Below are 22,240 nucleotides of genomic sequence, written 5' to 3'. Positions count from 1 at the left end.
TATGGCTGTAAAGTGATGTGCCTACTCTAATACTCAATGCCTCAACCTATAAACACAATGCCTTTTTCACAACCTAATTCACCAATTTTAGGAAGCTATGAATCTATATCCTAAAGTCTTTCTACATCAATAGTTCCAAGTCCCTGTTGTTTATGTGTCCTACCTGAAAACCTCACATTTGTCTGGATTAAATTCCATTTTCATTGCTCCATGCAACATTCCAGCTGATGTGCCACTGAATCCTAAAACGATCTTCTTTGCTGTCTCTGGCTCCACGGATTTCCATGTTGTGTGCAAGCTGACTAATCATCTCCGCTGTATTGTCATCTCATTTATATATGCATTTTACAAACAACAAACTCTGAGGACCAATCCATGTAGTACGCAACTTGTTACAGATTTCCTGCCAGAAAAATATCTATGCAATACATCACACAGCCACTGTTAAACCTGGTTTGCCAACATGCCTCAAGTTCCCTGTGCCTAAAACTTCTGGACACAGCTAGGCATGACCTTTTCAAACGCTTACTGAAATCCATGTAAACAACCCTACTGCTTTGCTCTCGTCACTTTTCCTGGTCACCTCATAAAATAATGCAGTAGCAATAAGGAATTAATACTTTATTTATTACAAATTACAGAATGTAATAATATTTATTGCAAATTGCAAAAATATGAAATTGAGATTGAACTGCTCATACAAACCCTCCAAGACTCTACTATTTATTTAACAATTTATTCTTATCTATGTGTATATGTATCATTTGTCTATATGTGTGTTATATCTGCAAGATAGTTGGGCAAGGTCACTGCTCCAAGAAGCTCCTGTTATGTGTGTTTGCATATTTTGGCACCAAGGACTGGAGAACGCTGTTTTGTTGAGTTCTACTTGTACAATAGGATGATAATAAATCCAATGAACTTGAACAGATCCTCCTTGATATAAAAATAACATTTTATAAAACTTGGTTTCTTGGCAAGCCAAGTTGATCTCACCTTGTATTACAATACAAACAAGATTATGGACTTTCTTGCTAAAGTTGGTAAGTGTTGACTCAGAGGAAGATGCAGACCAAATATTTCTTAAGATTTATTTTCCAAACTTCTTCAGAAAATAATCTACTTGCAATTATATTCTTCAGCATATTCTATTACTCTCATTTATTTTTCTTTCAATACACCACAAAATATAAAACAATGCCGAGGTATGTCCTGTCCATAAAAAGGACAAATCTAACCTGGCCAATTACCCGCCTATTAGTTTATTCTTGACCTGTTCAGTTTGGGTTTTGACAAAGTCACTCACCTCCTGACCTCATTACAATCTTAGTCCAAACATGGATGAAAGAGTTGAATTTCAGAGGTGAAGTGTGATTATCAGCATTTGATTGAGTATGGGCTAAATTGAAGTCAGTGGAGTCGAGGAAAAGTCCTGGACTGTCTAAAATCATACCCAGTTCAAAAGGAAGATTGTTTTGGTGGTTGGAGGTCCATCACCTCTACCCCTGAACGTCTCCGCAGGAGTTTCTCGGGGTAGTGACCTTGGCCCACCAGTCTTTGGCTGCTTCATCAATGACCTTTCTCCAATTGGAAGATCAAAAAACGGGACATTCAGCATTTTGTGCGACTTTTCAGATGATGACCCAGTCCACAATGCATCAAGACCATGACAATATCCATGCTTGGGCTGATGGGTGTTGAGTAGCACTCATGTACACAAATTACAAGCAATGGCGATATTCAACAAGAGTAATCCAGCAATCATCCCTTGACCTTCAATGTCATTACAATCACTGAATGCCAAACTATCAATATCCTGGGAGCTACCATCAAAACAGAGCCAGAATAGCCATACACACAACGTGGTTGCAAGAGCAGGTCAGAGATATTCTGCAGCAAGTGATTCATCTCCCAACTCCCCAAAGCCTCAGGTCAGATTTCAGATTTATTGTCAAGAGTACATACATGACATTACATTTAACCCTGAGATTCTTTTTCCTGCGGGCGAGACAGAATTACCACTTGGCAGTGTAAAAATAACTGTACACAACGTATATATGTAAACAAAGAAATGCAAATAAACTGACTGCAATACAGAGAGAAAACAAAATCATGCAAAAATAAGAGTCCTTAAATGAGTCCCTGATGGTGGAGGGGTCGCAACTGTTCCTGAACCTGGTGGTGTGAGCTTTGTGGCACCTAAACCTCTTTCCTGATGGTAGCAATGAGAACAGAGTGTGTGCTGGATGGTGTAGTTCTTTGATGATTGGTTCTGCTCTCCAGCAGCAGCATTCCCTCTCGATATTCCTGCTGGTGGGGAGGGTTTTGCATGTGATGTCCTGGGTTGAGTCCATACCTTTTCTAGGGCTTCACTCTCAGGGGTATTGGTGTCCCCGTACCAGACCATATGCAGCTGGTCAGCACAATTTCTACCATACATCAATTGGAGTTTTCCAGGATTTCCGATGGCATACTCTCCATTGCCTGGATTGGTGCAGCTTGAACATCATACAGGACAAAGTGGCCTGCCTGATCGGCACCTCATCTACAACCATTCACTCACCCCACCACCGAGGCACAGGGCCACCAGTTTTTACCATCTGCAGAATGTACTGTAGCAACTGAAGACCTTTAGCAGCTGGATGGACAAGGCAGTAAAATGCAAGGGAATTCCACGACATGGAATTTGCCCACCAAGCCTCACATTTTCCTGATCTGGAGATGCATCACTCTTCCTTCACTGTGTCTGGGTGAAAATCCCTGAATTACCAACCTCACAATGTCATGGGTACGTCACACCTCAAGGATTGAATGGTGCAAGGCAGCAACTTGTGACCATCCTCTCAAAGTCATGTAGTCCTGGAAATTAAATGCTGGCTCAGATTCCAAAACCCATGCCCCTTAAATTAATATTTTAAAAATGCATTTACTGAGCAGCACTAAGTAACAATAAATACCAAGGATGATAATAGAACTCACAAGCATTGCCATGCCAAATACTTTTTTCCTCAAATTTGAACACACTTTCTGCAACTAGCATTCCAAGGACAACTGCTTTAGTTTACCATAAAAATGATTCAGGCTAAAACACTACAACATTATTGCAGAATGCTTACATTTTTCTTGTTTTTTTTGCAGAATAAGATGCTTTCAAATACTTAAAGGCTTTTGATTTAAAAACTTACTTCCATCAGGGTCTTCTGAAGGAATATCAACTTCATTCGTCTTGTCTTCAATTGGAGGTTCCGGGGAAGGCATGACCGGATCCTTACCATTAAAAGAGGAAACAAAGAAAAGTCATCGATAATGATGGAACAGATTGCTGATAAATTTAACTTCCTCTTTTGGACTCCAGGTTTATGATTAGTGATGGTTCTGAAGAGATATGATTAAATTTAGATGAAAGAGGTGTCAAAATAAGAGTGTTAAATGGCAAGGCAGTTTTAACAATAGTAAAATGAAAACAGATTTCCTCACAAGAACGTTGGAGGGAAAAAAAAACTATCCTTATCACATTAGCGTATCTTTATTTCAACACAATACTAATTAATAAGGCACAGAAAACTTCTTTGTAAGACAGTGCACCTTCGTCACTTCTATTCTCATTGCTCAGCAGATTTATCAACTGTTCAAGAATTGAAAGGCACGATTCAGAGCAGACACAAAAAGAACGTACCATCAAGCAACAACAGTTGACTTTCTATGAAAGAGAGAGTTTGAATACCAATGGAACCCAGCAAAACTTCAGCACTCAGTGGAAAAATGTGAAGAATGGGAATGAAGTCATGGTTTCATGAATGATCCAGTCTATAACAATGTTAGAACTAAATACACAATTCAGAAGGACCAAAATTGTGTGCAAAAAAATTTGGTATCCCTTTACTTCATATGGATATTGTGGGACCAGATGAATTTCTCCAGCACAGTTATGTGCTGCCCTCGACCCCAGAGCTGATACTTTGTTCAAGTCCATGCAAACACCTGAACTTATTTATAAGCACACAGGAAGCAATTTGGGCCAGTATAATCTAATTCCCTCTCTTTTTTTCCTGTCCCATGAACTCCCTTTTTAAAAAAAAAATTAATCAATATTAATAGTGACAAATAATCAAAGAGCACATTGGGAGGAAACCAGAACACCTGGAGAAACTCAGGCAGTCAAAGAAGAACATGAAAACTCCACATCCAAGGTCGGATTTGAACCTTCGTTCTAAGAGTTGTGAGACAGCAACACCAACTGTTGTGGATGTTTACTGCCTTTCTAGTCAAAAATACTGCCAACATTTATAGCTCCCCTCTAATTATCCTTGAGAAAGTGCTGGTCTTCTGGCAAAGGATCTACGACAAGGTTTTAGATCCAGAGATGAAAAAATGGCGATATAATTTCAAAGAAGGCTGGTGAGCAACTTAAGGGAAGCTAAAGTTGGGACGTATCCATGTATTCCCTTTTATTGATAGGGATAATTGATTTGGATGCAGCCATGCTAAGTTCTGCATTTAGCAAATAGTACACAATGTAGAGCGTTGTCTCCGCTCCATCCTCAACATCCATTGGAGCGCTTTCATCCCTAACGTCGAAGTACTCGAGATGGCAGAGGTCGACAGCATCGAGTCCACGCTGCTGAAGATCCAGCTGCGCTGGATGGGTCACGTCTCCAGAATGGAGGACCATCGCCTTCCCAAGATCGTGTTATATGGCGAGCTCTCCACTGGCCACCGTGACAGAGGTGCACCAAAGAAAAGGTACAAGGACTGCCTAAAGAAATCTCTTGGTGCCTGGCACATTGACCACCGCCAGTGGGCTGATATCGCCTCAAACCGTGCATCTTGGCGCCTCACAGTTTGGCGGGCAGCAACCTCCTTTGAAGAAGACCGCAGAGCCCACCTCACTGACAAAAGGCAAAGGAGGAAAAACCCAACACCCAACCCCAACTAACCAATTTTCCCCTGCAGCCGCTGCAACCGTGTCTGCCTGTCCCGCATCGGACTTGTCAGCCACAAACGAGCCTGCAGCTGACGTGGACTTTTACCCCCTCCATAAATCTTCGTCCGCGAAGCCAAGCCAAAGAAGAGAGGGATTGTTCAGGCTGGTGGGTGGGATACACACTGATTTCTACTGGATAGTTCTAAACTTCATGTTAGGTGGAGAATATACCATTATCCTCTTGAAGTGCTTTGCGGAAAGGCTTTGGAAAACCAGGATGAGAGTCACTCGCCATAGAATACACCAAGGTTTCATCTTTCCGAGTCACCACAAAAATAACGCGAGTTACGTTTATGGTCATTAAGATGTTGATAGTGGATGGGATATCACTGAAAGTAATGTATTTGAATGTCACATTGAGGTGATCAGATTCTCTCACTGGAGGTGGTGAGTGCTTGGCCCAAATATTTCTTTCTTTGGCTTGGCTTCGCGGACAAAGATTTATGGAGGGGTATGTCCACGTCTGCTGCAGGCTTGTTGGTGACTGACAAGTCCGATGCAGGACAGGCAGGCACGGTTGCAAGGGAAAATTGGTGGGTTGGAATTGGGTGTTGGGTTTTTCCCTCCTTTGTCTTTTGTCAGTGAGGTGGGCTCTGCGGTCTTCTTCATAGGAGAACTGTGAGGCGCCAAGATGCGTGGTTGGAGGCGAGATCAGCCCACTGGCAGTGGTCAATGTGGCAGGCACCAAGAGATTTCTTTAGGCAGTCCTTGTACCTCTTCCTTGGTGCACCTCTGATCGGTGGCCAGTGGAGAGCTCGCCATAGAACACGATCTTGGGAAAGCGATGGTCCTCCATTCTGGAGACGTGACCCACCCAGCGCAGTTGCCAACTCTTAGCCCATCCCTGGATGTTGACATAATCTTTGGTGCAGACAATCAGGGGTTGTTTCATTTTCTATGACATTGAACATGAAATTGAACATTGGGCAAAATCTTCAGCAAAAAGGCCCCACCTTTGAACACACAATGGAAGGAAATTCATTGATCAAACAGCCAAAGATAGTTGGGCAACGTCACTGCTCCAAGAAGCTCCTGTTGTCATGCTCTGGAATTGACCCTTAATTAATTTTAATTTAGACATACAGCATGGTAACAGGTTCTTTTGGTCCCCAAGACCATGTCACCTAATTACACCCAATTGATCTACAACCCCTGTACATTTTGAATGGTGGGAGGAAACTGGAGTCCCCAGGGAAAACCCATGCAAACATGGGAAGAACATACAAACTCCTTACAGATAGTGTGGGATTTGAATCTCGGTCCCGATTGCTGGCGCTGTAATAGCATTGCACTAACTGTGCCGCCCTAATGAACATGCAAATAGCTTTCTGAGCAGAATGATTCCAGCATATGCAATTTTCCCATTAAATTGTAGCAACCAATGTTATCTGGATTCCTTGATAAAATTTGCCTTGATGACAACAGTAGTCACACAAACCTTGCCTCTAGAAATGAGCTTTTGATATTGTTTACATGAAGTATGTAATGAGTGATGAAGCTAAGTGGTCCTGGCAAGGCCTCAAATTGAATGTGCTGGTGCAGAATAAGTACCACATAATTCACTACAGAGCCTAACCTTTTATCCGGGATTCCGAAAAACGGCAATCTCCAAAAACCACATTTTTTTCGGTAGATGATATCTGCTCATCAAAGATGGAGTTTGGTGCCAAACATGAACCAACACGACCCTTGTTCAACTCCCGTGTATCCAGTCACATTCCATGATGCTAATTTGTGGTATCATTACTTTATAAGTGTCTTACCTGTCGAGCATGACACTTGCTCAACTCACGTTGGAATATCCTGTGTCATTCTGCTACTTTATAATCATCTCCAAATCGCCATATATTGATGCCCATCCAGGGAAGTGGCACTTTCAGTTGGCTCGGCGGCACCAGAGCAATGGTTGTCTTTGTTGCTACCAATAATCTCCCCATTCAGCTGTAACCGTTGTACTAGCACCAGTACAGGGTAACTGAGAAGGGGGCCATTCCCCTGGCGCTGATACAGCAATGGAGGTTTGGGGGGGGGGGGGGAAGAAGAGAGTCGCAGCAACGCAACTCAGGATAGGCGGGCAAACGGGGGGGGGGGAGAGATGGCAGTGTGACTCAGGTGGGTGAGGGAAGTTAGAGACAGCAGCATGATGGGAGGGTGAAGGGAGGGGGAGAGAAGGCAGTGTGATTCGGGTGGGCGAGGTTGAGGGAGAGATAGCAGTGCAACTTGGGCGGGCGAGGGGGAGAGATGGCAATGTGACTCAGGCAGGCGAGAGGCGGCAGTGTAACTTGGCCAGGCGAGAGAGATGGCAGCGCAACTCAGGCGGCAGGCTTAAAGGGACTACCATTTTAAAATTAATCTGAAATCTAAAAGATTCTGAACGACAGGTGTCTGGTCCTGGATAAAAGGTTAGGCACCTGTATCATTCTTTGCTGCTGATCCTTAGTGCCAATTAATCAGATTTCTGTTGAAGCATCTGGGAAAATTATCATCTTGTTAAATAGATACCTGTATTGTTGTACTGGAACACCTTAACTATAGAGACAAGGCTAGTCGTGCATTGGCAATGAAGATGGGACATTATCTGATCCCATGATCTTCACTGTACCCTCTTCTTCCCCAGTTCCTTCCCCTTCCTCCTACAAGCAGGAGTTTGTATCAAGCCTTTTACCAGTGTTCCTGGATTTCAATATGGCTGGTTAATTTTAAGTTCCACATTCACTCAAAAGCCTCAGGATCAATGCAAGTCATTGATGCAGTAGAAACTGGATATATAACACAGCAAATTGGAGGAAAAGATCATAAATGACACCTGAAATAAACCAGCTTGACTCACAATGAAATTATACTTTGTTTTTTTTTAAAATTCTTGTGATTTAAAAAAAATCCAGGTCATTAATTTGCCATTGTTTTGCTTCAGATATTGATTGGCAACAATGATTGTCAAGCTAAATTCTTCAACTCATCTCTTGCTGGTCCATCTCTCTCTTTTGATCTGTCATTAGTGTTCCTTAACAGGGTCAATAGATACTCTTCATAAAGTGAACTTTAAAATACATTAAGCTAATAGAGGGAATGAGAATAAAATCTTATTTATAAAGATAAAAATACTAAAGAAATCAGGATCATTAACTGTGCTAAAGGTAAAATATTAAAGAAGTTACATTTCTAGCAATTGAAGTGATATGTTTAATTCAGACAAATTGTTAACAAGATATGGTTTCAAGACAGATACAAAGTTATCAAAAGCCCTTTCAAATTGCCATGTAAAATGAGGTTAACAACCAGGCAACTTACTGGGTTGAAGACCCAGGTACAGAGCTATTTGAGAGGACCAAACTGGGCAAGCCCAGTCAAAATCTACCTGGGTCCCAGACCTACCGCAGAAGTGGGACCCAGTAAAATTTACCCAGGTGTCGTCCTCCACCTACCTGAAAGGAGAAATGGCTCACCTGGTTAAACTTTAAACAGAAAGGGAACAGAAAAAACTTGGGGAACAGGGGATTCCCTGTGGCTGCGTGACATATCACTCACCACATCATCGCCGGGCTGGCATTAAATTGCTGGGTTCGTGATTTAACTGGTAGGTTAGGCTACTATTTGAAAGGTGCAGGAGGCACCCACGACCTGGTAATCTCACCCAGGTCCTAGGAGGGCCACCTGGTTGCTGCAATTCGAAAGCGCCTAAATTAAATCTGAAATCACATAGTGGCTAAAGGATGCCAGATTTACCCATCTGTTTTTGTTATAAATTAGGAAGCAATCAGATCAAAGCCAAATTATCTGCCTTCTTTTCTTTGGCTTGGCTTCGCGGACGAAGATTTATGGAGGGGGTAAATGTCCACGTCAGCTGCAGGCTCGTTTGTGGCTGACAAGTCCGATGCGGGACAGGCAGACACGGTTGCATGGGAAAATTGGTTGGTTGGTGTTGGGTGTTGGGTTTTTCCTCCTTTGCCTTTTGTCAGTGAGGTGGGCTCTGCGGTCTTCTTCAAAGGAGGTTGCTGCCCGCCAAACTGTGAGGCGCCAAGATGCACGGTTTGAGGCGATATCAGCCCACTGGCGGTGGTCAATGTGGCAGGCACCAAGAGATTTCTTTAGGCAGTCCTTGTACCTTTTCTTTGGTGCACCTCTGTCACGGTGGCCAGTGGAGAGCTCGCCATATAACACGATCTTGGGAAGGCGATGGTCCTCCATTCTGGAGACGTGACCCATCCAGCGCAGCTGGATCTTCAGCAGCGTGGACTCGATGTCAAATATATCACATAACTGAGCAGGCAGTCTTGAAACTATGGCAAGATTGTCCTCTTTGGGCTAACAACAGTATGGTCAAATGTAGCTTCAGATGAAAATCTCTAAATGAAGTCACTAAGCTGGTACATGCCAGTGACCCTGTAAACTTTGTGGCTGAAACAGGTTGGTAATACATTATTTATCCACAGCCATCAAAACATTCATCAGTGACAGAATATTACAAAAGACTACCGTAATCTCTTCTGGCTCACATTGCTACTTTTCCCTTTCTAGAATCTATGTATTCATGGAGGTACATAATTTATTTAATGCAGAAGCTTGACTATCATAAAAAACATCTTGCAACATTAAAACAGACAGAAAGCCACTTTTGTGTGACGCATTTCAATGATTTGACAATTTAACCAATTAGTCTCGGAGCAGCATATCCCATAACAACAATGAAATTTTTCATTCCCTTTCACTGCAAGCTTTATAGTTGTGTTCATCATAACACTGAGAAGATGTAGAACACAAGGTATATTTAAACAAAAGCATTGGGAGATATGTGCGACTTACCATATGCCTTTGGCAGGTCAAAGGAACAAGTCTGTGGCAGCGCTTATGAACCAGCAACTTGCAGTTGATACACTTGAAACCCTGCCTCCCTAGACCCCATATCCTTTCACTGCAGTATCCACAGTAGGCCTTCTGTGGAGAAGAAAACAATTAGAACACAACACAATTTAGTATCAAGTTATTCATTCCATTTCCATGATGACAAAGTATCGCTGTTCATTGCAAGTGAGCCTATCGACATGAGTTTTTTTCTTGGAGTAAAAATCAACCTCATCATACAAAATCCATCATTAGGTGGAATCCGGTATAAGAAAACATTTCTTGAATACGTTGCGATTCTTACTGCTCTTAGAAAATACCGTGAGAATTAAAAGTTAACATTGAAAAGACAGTTCTTACCAAACAAAAAGTGTGGGACTATTAGATAAGCTTTATAAAGAGCTGTAATTTGTACGGTGGGTAGCAGTGCTGTGCTCATCTATTGATCAATGCAAAGGAATCTGTAACAAAATTACCAAAGGTCTGCTTAAGATCTGGCTTTGTTCAACTTATGGGGTGTTCCATAAGTCAAGGGACTGAGTTTAAGAGCTGCGAGGCAAGATGTAGCTCTACAAAACTCTGATTAGACCACACTTGGAGTCCTGTGTCCAGTTCTGGTTACCTTATTATAGGAAAGATGTAGAAGGGTGCAGAGGAGATTTACCAGGATGATACCTGGTTTAGAGAGTATGCATTATGAGCAGAGATTAACGGAGCTAGGGCTTTACTCTTTGGAGAGAAGGAGGATGAGAGGTGACAAGATAGAGGTACACAAGATATTAAGAGGAATAGATCGAGTGGACAGCCAGCATCTCCTTCCCAGGACTGATCAATAAGAAAGGGCATGGGTTTCAGGTAATGGGTGGAAAGTTCAAGGGAGATATTAGAGGAAAGTGTTTTGACCAGAGAGTGGGAGGTTGGTACGTTGGCTGCACGACATGGGTCAGTGGTGGAGGAAGGTCCACTGGTGGTATTCAAGAGGCTACTAGACAAGCATATGGAGGAATTTAAAGTGGAGGGTGATGTGGGAGGCAGGGTCTAAAGGTCAGCACAACATTGCGGGCCAATGGGCCTGAACTGTTCTATGTTCCTTGTGTTGGACAAGATGCAGTTATCCTTCAAAAAGGAACCAAGAATTCATAATTGGTCTATAGTCCTTTTCAATATGATCATAGACTCATTTGACCACATTTGGAGTATTGTAACTAATTCTGGTCACAGTACTGATATAGGAAAAAGGCAGAAACTTTGGAGCAGGTGCAAAGGATGTAGCCTCAATTAGAAAGTATTGGTGAGAAGAGGAGCTTTGATTGCTTCCACTGAAGTCTCAGAAACAGAGGAATAGAAGCATATTATAGACAGGGTAGATGGTCAAGAGTCTTTTCCCCAGGGTGAAAATGAAAACGTCAAATACTAGAGGATATATATTTAAGAAAGGGGGAATTTTAAAGGAGATTTTGCTAAACAACTTTTTTAAAAAACCCAGCAAATGGTAGGTGCCTGGAATGCACTGACAGAGGAGGTGGTGGAAATAGATACAATACAGGTATACCCCACTTTACATAACTAGAATGTTCCTAGGAACCCTTTTGTAAGCTGAAATGGTGTAAGCGAAGACCCATTTACTGCTATTGGATCCTACTTTTATAAAAGCAAAATCCCAATCAAATCCTTCCATAAAACGAACACAGCTTTCTTCATAAAAGCAAATTTTCATAATTTGAGTATTCGTAAAGTGGGGTATACCTGTCGTAACATTTTAGAGCCATTTAGACAGGCACATGAGCCAGCAAGGAATGGAGGGGGTGTCAATCATGCAAAGGTTGATGGAATGAGTTTAAATCGGGATGAGGGGCCTACTCCTTTACTGAACTACTCTCTGTCCTGAAGTTGTCCTCTGGAAAATTTCCACCCCTATCAAACTCATTCTTTTAAAAAAAAACAAGTTTCTACATTCGCAATCTTACTTTGAAGAATATTAAAATATGGAACGCAAGTAGTTCTTCATGATAATGTCTTAATTAAGGACAACACAGCTAGCCTAACAGTTAGAGCAACACTATTACAGTACCAGCGACCCGGGTTTGAATGGCGCTGCAAGGAGTTTGTACATTCTCCCCGTGACTCTACAGGTTTCCTCTAGGTGCTTACTTCCTCCCATGTTCCAAACATGTTTGGGATTAATTGATGAATGGTGTATTTCGGCTGTATGGGCTTGTGAGCTCGACCTGCTGAGTTCTTCCAGCCACAATAAGCTCAATGTTTGTGCAGAATTCAATGATGAAATAATGGGTCATAAAGTTTAAAAGAGAAAAATATATCCTATGCTATTATATACATAGGTGAGGTGCTATTATATGGAAACAGATAGGATGAATTGAAACACAAGTTTTCATGTCTCTCTAAACTTACATGACTGAATGATAGGCAAATAATAAGCCCACATCTGATCATGTTAACTTAACCTAATAGGATTATGAATCTACTTGGAAGGGTCCACTTATCAGTTTCTTCTTTCACCCTATAAGGAAATGTTATGCCATCACTAACTGTATCTCCCTGCCTGCAGTAATTATATGGCATAGTTTTGTTACAAATCGCACATAACAAGCAGCAATAGGTGTGTGTGTGGGTGTGTGATACCCAAGTTCACGCCAAAATCTACAAACTTACTTCAAAGTTCAGTCTTTCACATTCAGTGTTGAAGTGTAGGCCTTTGAAATTTCATGCCCAGAATTAATGTTGAACTGGTGGGAAGACTGGAGTTGTCGCTGCTACAGACTCATGAATTCTTCTTGTGTTGCCTTTGAAGAAATGTCCATCCACACGAGCTGTGGTTATAACACCCCTGGTCCTTTTGTAGGCAAGACTGGAACTGGGCAGCCTCCACAAAGCTTCCAAGACCCTGGCACTGGTCTCTCCAAGTAATGTCACTGTTAGCCATAATCAAAATGCATTTTGCCTCCCAAAAGATCCTCCTGGCACAGGTCAATCCACTGAAAAGGCCCAGGTCAAACCACTGAAAAGGCCCAGGTCAACCCACTGAAAAGGCCCAGGTCAACCCACTGAAAAGGCCCAGGTCAATCCATTGAAAAGGCCCAGTCATTCACAGAGCATCCTTTGCTCTGAATTCCACAGAATGGTTGGCCACAAGAGCTGGTTCATAAAGCTGTTTTCTCTTCAGCAGCCAGAATGGTTCTCCCTTTCCAAATATCTAGAATCTGGAACAGACTGTGACAAGCTCTCCCTCAGTTCTTCCAATGTATCGAAATGCCGCTGGGCTGGTGCTTGTGTGAAATGTTAACTGTGACCATTTAGTTCCTCCTGTCCATACTATCCCTTACAGTGATATTCCATTTTACTAAAACTGGAGCTCGTACGAGTTTTCATAAGTACCATACTGTGTGTTATGATGAGGTTGAAATAATATAACAGATTTGGATTCAAGGAACAATTTCAAATTTTAATCTCCCTCAGCAAAGCCAAAGTATCAACTGTTGTATGCACAAACCCACAGATGTTCAATGGAAGCAATAAAGACATGCAGCAGCTCAAAGTATAATGGCCTTCTTCAGTACCTAATAATATTGTACATTTCCAAGCAGTGCAGCAGACTGAATGGGGGATGGATGAAGAAAGAAACTCAAAACAGGAAAAATTAGCATGAGTGATGAATCACAAATACATCACCATCTGCTTCAGATGACAAATGATGCATGCATTGCATTTCAGGAAAGCTGCAAAAATTTTTCTAATTCATTCATTCATAGCAAATCAAATAATACATTCTAGTAAAATATCCAGAACAGTAAACAGTTGGAATGGTTTACACCAGATCAAATCATTGACTTTGAGAAAAATAGCAAAAAAAATGCATAATGCACATGCTTACACTTTTATCACTTTGCAAGACAAATCACTCCAAGGGCCATTAACACAATTTTTTAAAACAATCACATTTAGCATTTTTGAGCCATCGTCATGGCTTTGTTTAAAAACATATTATTACCACTTCAAAATTCCTGCATAGCTGGAAGTTTTGTTCTCTTAGTTACCATAGCCACGACCACATTAACGCTGCTGAAATCACCTGACTTCACCCATCTAGCTGAGATTGCAAAGTGCCAGCTAATATGGTGAACAGAGAAAGAACTTCAACAAAATGCATCTGTTAAAAGTGCTTTTTAAATCAAACTTTGATTGGCCATCTCCTCCAACTCCATCACCTCAAATAAGATTTTTGGAACCAGTTAAAGATATAAATGGCAAAAGGAGGCTCACAAAGGCTGGAGTTCTGGAAATAAAAGTATTGGAAATATGAAGTGTAGGCCACCACAGCCCCTTAAGCCTGCAATGTCATTCATTAATTGTTGCTTATTTCCAAAACTATCTCTGTTGACCTGGAGTCCCTTAATGCTGAGAACAACTCAGCTTCTACAGGTCATTTGAGGTAGAGAGTAGTCAACTTTTGAATTAAGACATTTCTTTTATAATCCAACCTATTTTCTAATTCAATTTATGTCAATTGTTTGCTCATCCTCATGCTGATTTTGTGTACAAATACCTAGCTTACTTTATACATCAATATCTATCAATCAAGATTCCTTGATTGTCATGTATTAAAGCCAACCGCCCAATGAGAAAAGCACAATTTTCAAATTTACGGTAACCCTCTCCCTCTGTGTACCTTTCCAACTTGCACCCTTTGTTCTCGTTTTTCATCTCCTCCCCATTACAGACTCAAAAACATGCTCCACCTGGTTCTATCTGCCTGTCCTCCCTTATCTGGTACTACTTATCATGACCAGCCACTGTCCTTACTTTTACTTCTCCCAACACCCCTGCCCCCCACTCCATCTGCCTAGATTCTTTTCCTTATACATTCCCATCTACCAACCCACTTTAATACTCTCCCATCTGGCTCCATTTGCCCACCATCCTTCCCTCATTTTGTCCCAACTTCTACCTCACCCCTCCTTCTCATTTCAGTATAAAGCTATCGGCCCTCTGTACTCTCAATCGCAACGTAGGATCTCGGCCCAGAACGCTGACAATCCTTTACCTCCACAGATACTGCATGAACTGCTGAGTTCTTTCAACATTTGTTTTTTCCTCCAGATCCCAGCTTCTGCAGTCTTTTGGGCCTCCATCTTTAAATCTGCCACCATTATAAAATACTTTCCCTTTTTTTCACATTATATTCCAAATATCATACTTTTGCTCTCTTCATTTAACTTTTTTTTGTTTTTTTAAAAAATTTTTTTATTTTTCACACCATAAATCACATTAGCCATGATATACACTATTTCTTTTTCACACATATACAGTGACTTTTTCTCCCCCCACCCCTCCCTCCTCCCAAGCCACCCCCCCACCCCCCCTCTCATCCATTTTAGGTATACAATCTAGGTTGCATTAAGCCAGTCAGACAATGTTGTCATTCAACAAAAATACACCAGAAATTCTACTGAGTCCATTCTTTTCTTTCCTTCTCCTTCCATCAACTTAGGTAATGTTTGTCCCCGGTAGGTTTTCGCTATTGTATTTAATGTAAGGCTCCCATACTTGTTCGAATATTTCAATATTATTTCTTAACCTATATGTTATTTTTTCTAATGGAATACATTTATTCATTTAAATTTAGTAGTTTCTTCCTTTTAATTTGGTTATGTATTCCATTAATATTTAAAGTCATATAGTTCAGCGTAGCCCTTTTATATTTTGTTTATCTTCTCTTTCCGTTTTTCCATCATTACCTTTCCTCCTTTTCCATTTCTGTTTTCTTATTTTCAACTCTTTATAAGACAACATTCCTACAACATCCAACATTTTCCTTATTCTCCTATTTCTATCTTCTTTATCCCCAATCTCCCCTTCCCCTCCTGAGTTGTCCTTTATCCCTTGTCGGACAACCACATCTCCCCTCTCCATTTAGATTTGCGAATCCACTTGCAAGCGTCAACTGATTTTGCAGTGACCGCTATTTCCCCCTACCCAGCACCCCCCAGAAAAGATTTCACTTTTCATATGTCACAAAGGTCACTCTTTTAATTCCCTCCTTATTCTCTCTATTCCATTACCTTCCCTTATTAATTCTTGTCTATACTATCTATATTTTCCTCTAAGTACAGATACATTCACGTATGAACATTGTCTCTATTCACTCTTATACCTCTTTACCCGCATACATATCAATCGTGATCATTTTTACTCTCATTACCCGTCTTCATCCCTCAGTCTATTTTTGTCTTTACCCACATACATATCAATCGTGATCATTTTTACTCTCATTACCCGTCTTCCTCCCTCAGTCTATTTTTGTAATTGTTCTGCAAATTTTCGTGCTTCTTCTGGATCCGAGAATAGTCTGTTTTGTTGTCCTGGAATAAATATTTTCAATACCGCTGGATGCTTTAGTATAAATTTATACCCTTTCTTCCATAAAATCGCCTTTGCTGTATTGAACTCTTTTCTCTTCTTTAGGAGTTCAAAACTTATATCTGGATAAATGAAGATTTTTTGCCCTTTATACTCCAGTGGTTTGTTGCCCTCTCTTACTTTTTCCATTGTCTTCTCCAGTACCTTTTCTCTTGTAGTATATCTTAGGAATTTTACTACAATAGATCTTGTTTTTGTTGTGGTTGTGGTTTAGAGGCCAATACTCTATGTGCCCTTTCTATTTCCATTTCTTGCTGTAGGTCTGGACATCCTAGGGTCTTAGGGATCCACTCTTTTATAAACTCCCTCATATTCTTGCCTTCTTCATCTTCTTTAAGGCCCACTATCTTTATGTTATTTCTTCTGTTATAATTTTCCATTGTATCTATTTTTTGAGCTAGTAGTTCTTGTGTCTCTTTAGTTTTTTTATTAGATTCCTGCAATTTCTTTTTTAAGTCTTCTACCTCCATTTCTGCTGCTACTGCCCGCTCTTCCATCTTGTCCATTTTCTTTCCCATTTCTGTTAAGGTCATATCTATTTTATTCATTTTCTCTTCTGTGTTGTTTATTCTTTTTCTTAAATCATTAAATTCCTGTGTTTGCCATTCTTTAAATGACTCCATGTATCCCTTAATAAGAGAAAGTACCTCCTTTATCTTGCCTTTCTTTTCTTCTTCTATTTCACTGTACTCTTCCTCTTCCTCTTCTTCTTCCTCTGGGTTGGCCATCTGTTGTTTCTTTGTTGCCCTTTCCTTCTCTTCTTTCTTGTTTCTATTGTCTTCTGTGGTCTCTTCTTGCTGCAGGTGTTCTGCAGCTGTCGTTGCCGGCTGTGGAGATCGACTCCCCAGCTGGTCCCCCCTCCCGTCGGTGTGTTTTTTTTCATGCGCATCGCGCATGCGCGACTCCTCGCGCATGCGCGGTTGCGCACTTTTACTCGGCTCAGCGAGCCATTTTTGTAGTCCATTATTTACCGACCTGAGGGAGCAGGTTTCTCTCTCCGCAGCGGGCCTCTTCGGACAGGTAAGGCCTTCACCTTTTTCCTCCGTTGTCTTCTCTTCCTCTCTTCTTACCGTTGATTTTGATTTTTCTTTTTTTGTCGCCATCTTCTTTCCACCTTTATACTCACTTTTCTGTAACTTTTATTTCTGTGCCTTTGTGTTTTCCTTTGTTTTTCCCGACTTTTCTGGAGAGGGCTGGAGTTCACCGTCCGGCCACTACTCCATCACGTGACTCCTCGCTCTTCATTTAACTTGACACCATCTCCTACAGAACTCACCCAGGCTTTGGATATATTACAATTTTAAACAAATTTAAATTTTAAAATTTATAGTAACCAGCCCTTAAAACCCACAAGCTTGTGCCATCCAATTAGACACAAATGACCTACAGCACTGGTACGCTTTGAAAGATGAGAGGAAACAGGAGCACCTGGCAGAAATCCATGGAGACACGGGAGAACGTACAAACTCGGTACCGACAGCGCCGGATTCACTAACCATGCCACTCCTATTGATCTTATCATCCAAATCCAAGATGTAGATTGTGAACATCTGGATCGACAGCATATTGAATTTGTTGTTGGTGTACCAGTATGGTGGCAGCAAGCAAGAGTTTTGGTGGAACTGCATTGCTGAATCATCAATATTTTCTCTCAGACTAACTGTAATTAATGACTATTTATTTATCTATTTGTTTATATTTATCATCTCCCTTTCCATCTTGCCATGTTGTAGTAATTTAAATTTATAGTATAAATTTAATTTAATTTTTTCTTTTGTCGCTGGTTTATCTTATGCTTGGCCTTGGCAAGTAACAATCTCGGTGTATTGTACTTAGTTTTTTGGCTTGGCTTCGCGGACGAAGATTTATGGAGGGGGTAAATGTCCACGTCAGCTGCAGGCTCGTTTGTGGCTGACAAGTCCGATGCGGGACAGGCAGACACGGTTGCAGCGGTTGCAGGGGAAAATTGGTTGGTTGGGGTTGGGTGTTGGGTTTTTCCTCCTTTGTCTTATGTCAGTGAGGTGGGCTCTGCGCTCTTCTTCAAAGGAGGTTGTTGCCCGCCGAACTGTGAGGCGCCAAGATGTACGGTTTGAGGCGATATCAGCCCACTGGCGGTGGTCAATGTGGCAGGCACCAAGAGATTTCTTTAGGCAGTCCTTGTACCTCTTCTTTGGTGCACCTCTGTCACGGTGGCCAGTAGAGAGCTCACCATATAACACGATCTTGGGAAGGCAATGGTCCTCCATTCTGGAGACATGACCCACCCAGCACACCTGGATCTTCAGCAGTGTGGACTCGATGCTGTCGGCCTCTGCCATCTCGAGTTCTTCGATGTTAGGGATGAAGGCGCTCCAATGAATGTTGAGGATGGAGCGGAGACAACGCTAGTGGAAGCGTTCTAGGAGCCGTAGGTGATGCCGGTAGAGGACCCATGATTCGGAACCGAACAGGAGTGTGGGTATGACAACGGCTTGTATACGCTTATCTATGTGAGGTTTTTCAGTTGGTTGTTTTTCCAGACTCTTTTGTGTAGTCTTCCAAAGGCGCTATTTGCCTTGGCGAGTCTGTTGTCTATCTCGTCGTCGATCCTTGCATCTGATGAAATGGTGCAGCTGAGATAGGTAAACTGGTTGACCGTTTTGAGTTTTGTGTGCCCGATGGAGATGTGGGGGGGCTGGTAGTCATGGTGGGGAACTGGCTGATGGAGGACCTCCGTTTTCTTCAGGCTGACTTCCAGGCCAAACATTTTGGCAGTTTCCGCAAAACAGGACGTCAAGCGCTGAAGAGCTAGCTCTGAATGGGCAACTAAAGCAGCATCGTCTGCAAAGAGTAGTTCTCGGACAAGTTTCTCTTGTGTCTTGGTGTGAGCTTGCAGGCGCCTCATGTTACCTCATTTCCTGTTGTCTATTTACACTTTCCTAAATTCATTATTTTATGCTTCTCTGAATTTAATTTTAAGTGGCACTTTTCTGCCCAAATGACCAATTTACCATGTAATTTAAAATTAAACTTTCAGTTCAACATTTGCTAAAATTGCTCTGACTCCAAAGGTTGGATGCTTTTATGGTAGGTCGGTGACATAATATTCAGAGGTATTTTAAAAGATTGGAAATAAATGCAAGAAAATTTCAATATTGTATGTTGACATAAGAAAGGTAGAATTTAATTGCATTTTGTGTGGTTTATCAAGAATCAGTGAAAATACAATTTTAAATATCACATAAAATATCCTTGAACTAAATGTAAAGTAGAACATTCAGCAATGAGTTATACGACAGGTTTGAAATGGAAAGAGTTAATTTTGAAGATACTCTGGACATCAGACAGCATTTGTGGAGGTAGAAAAACAGAATGAACATTTCAAACCTGAAGAACGATAAATTTAGGATTACTATCAGGAACATTTTGTTCACAGAAAAGAATATGAAATGAGCACTGAATATCTATTAAAGGCAACACCTTTGGTATGGTTTAGGAACTAATTAAATACTGAACTAGAGATATTCTGGATAAATTAATTAAATTTGGCTGCATTGTCTTTTGTGTTTGAAATCTTGAGGCTGTAGAATTTTAACTGTGCTCAAATTTTTAAAATCTATATAGTAAAACCTATGGTATCCCACACCTACTGTGCTGCATTGATCCCGCTGCCCTGCTCTCTCGCTACACCACTATATCAGTCCCTACAACATGCTTTAGACTGCATGTTGTGTGAATGGAGAACTAATGGGGAGGTGTACCAATTCCAAACTTCTGTATTTTTTACCCATTTATTTTCCAAGATTATTTTGCTGGTTGCTTGAGGTTGTGGTTGCTTGAATTCTGGATAACAGGGATTTTACTGTATATGGCAGGGGTAGCCAAACTGCGGCTCGCGAGCCACATGTGGCTCTTTGACCTTTAATATGCGGCTCGCAGCCGGTCTCTCCCCCTCGCCCCCCCGACTTGCGCTGCCGGTCTCTCCCCCTCGCCCGCCCGACTTGCGCTGCCAGTCTCCCGACCCACCCGACTCGCGATGCCGGTCTCTCCCCCTCGCCCGCCCGACTTGCGCTGCCAGTGTCCCCCACCCGTCCACCTGACTCGCGCTGCCGATCTCTCCCCCTCGCCCACCTGACTCGCGCTGCAGGTCTCCCCACCGCCCACCCGACTCGCACTGCCAGTCTCTCCCCTGCCTGATTCGTGCTGCCGGTCTCCCCCCCACCCTCCTCGCCCCCCCAACTCGGGCTACCGGTCTCTCCCCCTCGCCAGCTCAACTTGCATCTTTAATAGCCTGATATTTGTAGCATCAAGAAAAATGCAGGGGAGTCACGTGATGGAGTAGTGGCCGGACGGTGAACTCCAGCCCTCTCCAGAAAAGTCGGAAAAAACAAAGGAAAACACAAAGGCACAAAAATAAAAATTAAAGAAAAGTGAGTATAAAGGTGGAAAGAAGATGGCGACGAAAAAAGAAAAATCGAAATCAACGGTAAGAAGAGAGGAAGAGAAGACAACGGAAGAAGAAGGAGAAGGCCTTACCTGTTCGAAGAGGCCCGCGGTGGAGAGAGAAACCCGCTCCCTCAGGTCGGTAGAAAGTGGACTACAAAAATGGCTCGCTGAGCCGAGTAAAAGTGCGCAACCGCGCATGCGCAACTCCTCGCGCATGTGCGATGCGCATGCAAAAAAACACACCGACGGGAGGGGTGACCAGCTGGGGAGTCGATCTCCACAGCCAGCAATGACAGCTGCAGAACACCTGCAGCAAGAGGAGAACATAGAAGACAACGAAAACAAGAAAGAAGAGAAGAAAAGGGCAACAAAGAAACAACAGATGGCCAACCCAGAGGAAGAAGAAGAGGAAGAAGAAGAGTACAGTGAAATAGAAGAAGAAGGGAAAGGCAAGATAAAGGATATACTTTCTCTTATAAAAGAATACATGGAGTCATTTAAAGAATGGGTAGCGCAAGAATTTAATGATTTAAGAAGAAGAATAAACAATACAGAAGAGAAAATGAATAAAATAGATATGACCTTAACAGAAATGGGAAAGAGAATGGACAAGATGGAAGAGTGGGAAGCAGCAGTAGAAATGGAGGTAGAGGACTTAAAAAAGAAATTAGAGGAATCTAATAAAAAAGTTATAGAGACACAAGAACTGTTAGCTCAGAAAATAGATATAATGGAAAATTATAACAGAAGAAATAACATAAAGATAGAGGGCCTTAAGGAAGATGAAGAAGGCAAGAATATGAGAGAGTTTATAAAAGATTGGATCCCCAGGATCCTAGGATGTCCAGAACTACAGCAAGAAATGGAAATAGAAAGGGCACATAGAGCATTGGCCTTTAAACCACAACCACAACAAAGGCCAAGATCTATTTTAGTAAAATTCCTAAGATATACTACAAGAGAAAAGGTACTGGAGAAGACAATGGAAAAAGTAAGAGCGGGCAACAAGCCACTGGAGAACAAAGGGCAAAAAATCTTCATTTATCCAGATATAAGTTTTGAACTCCTGAAGAAGAGAAAGGAGTTCAAAACAGCAAAGGCGATTTTATGGAAGAAAGGGTATAAATTTATACTAAAGCATCCAGCGGTATTGAAAATATTTATTCCAGGACAACAAAACAGACTATTCTCGGATCCAGAGGAAGCACGAAAATTTGCAGAACAATTACAAAAATAGACTGAGGGATGAAGATGTGTAACAAGAGTACAAAAGACTGAGAACTAAAAAGACACATAAGTTTTGAACTCCTGAAGAAGAGAAAGGAGTTCAATACATCGAAAATGATCTTATGGAAAAAAAAAACTATTCTCGGATCCAGAGGAAGCAAGGAAATTTGCAGAACAACTACAAAACAAGCAGAGAGATGAAGATATGTAATAAGAGTAAAAATGACCACGATTTATACGTATGTGGGTAAAGAGGTATATGTGTGTATATGTATAATGTGCATACATGAATGTACCCGTATTTAGAGGAAAATATAGATAGTA

At 41.6% G+C, this 22,240-nt stretch overlaps 1 protein-coding gene across 10 annotated transcripts in view; it reads right to left on the bottom strand.

Moving 5' to 3' along the window:
- The window catches only part of prkcz (protein kinase C, zeta), a 279,023-nt gene that overhangs the window by 109,357 nt on the left and 147,426 nt on the right, over nucleotides 1–22,240 (bottom strand). For 9 of the 10 annotated variants that reach the window (XR_011351704.1, XR_011351707.1, XR_011351705.1 and 6 more), the window contains exons 6-7: nucleotides 9,788–9,919; nucleotides 3,186–3,267 (exon numbers count right to left, since the gene is read on the bottom strand). Coding sequence is in view for 6 of the 10 variants with exons in the window: in XM_069918552.1 (XP_069774653.1) it covers nucleotides 3,186–3,267; nucleotides 9,788–9,919 (214 nt within the window). In the remaining 4 variants the exon portion in view is untranslated. Of the gene's footprint in view, nucleotides 1–3,185; nucleotides 3,268–9,787; nucleotides 9,920–22,240 lie in introns of those variants that run through there. The other variant, XM_069918554.1, reaches the window with a different exon arrangement.

This window comes from Narcine bancroftii, chromosome 2, assembly GCF_036971445.1.
Source record: "Narcine bancroftii isolate sNarBan1 chromosome 2, sNarBan1.hap1, whole genome shotgun sequence".
In the NCBI taxonomy this organism is placed as follows: Eukaryota; Metazoa; Chordata; class Chondrichthyes; order Torpediniformes; family Narcinidae; genus Narcine; species Narcine bancroftii.
Note: the sequence above shows the minus strand (reverse complement) of the source record. Positions and strands in the feature narration are given on the sequence as shown.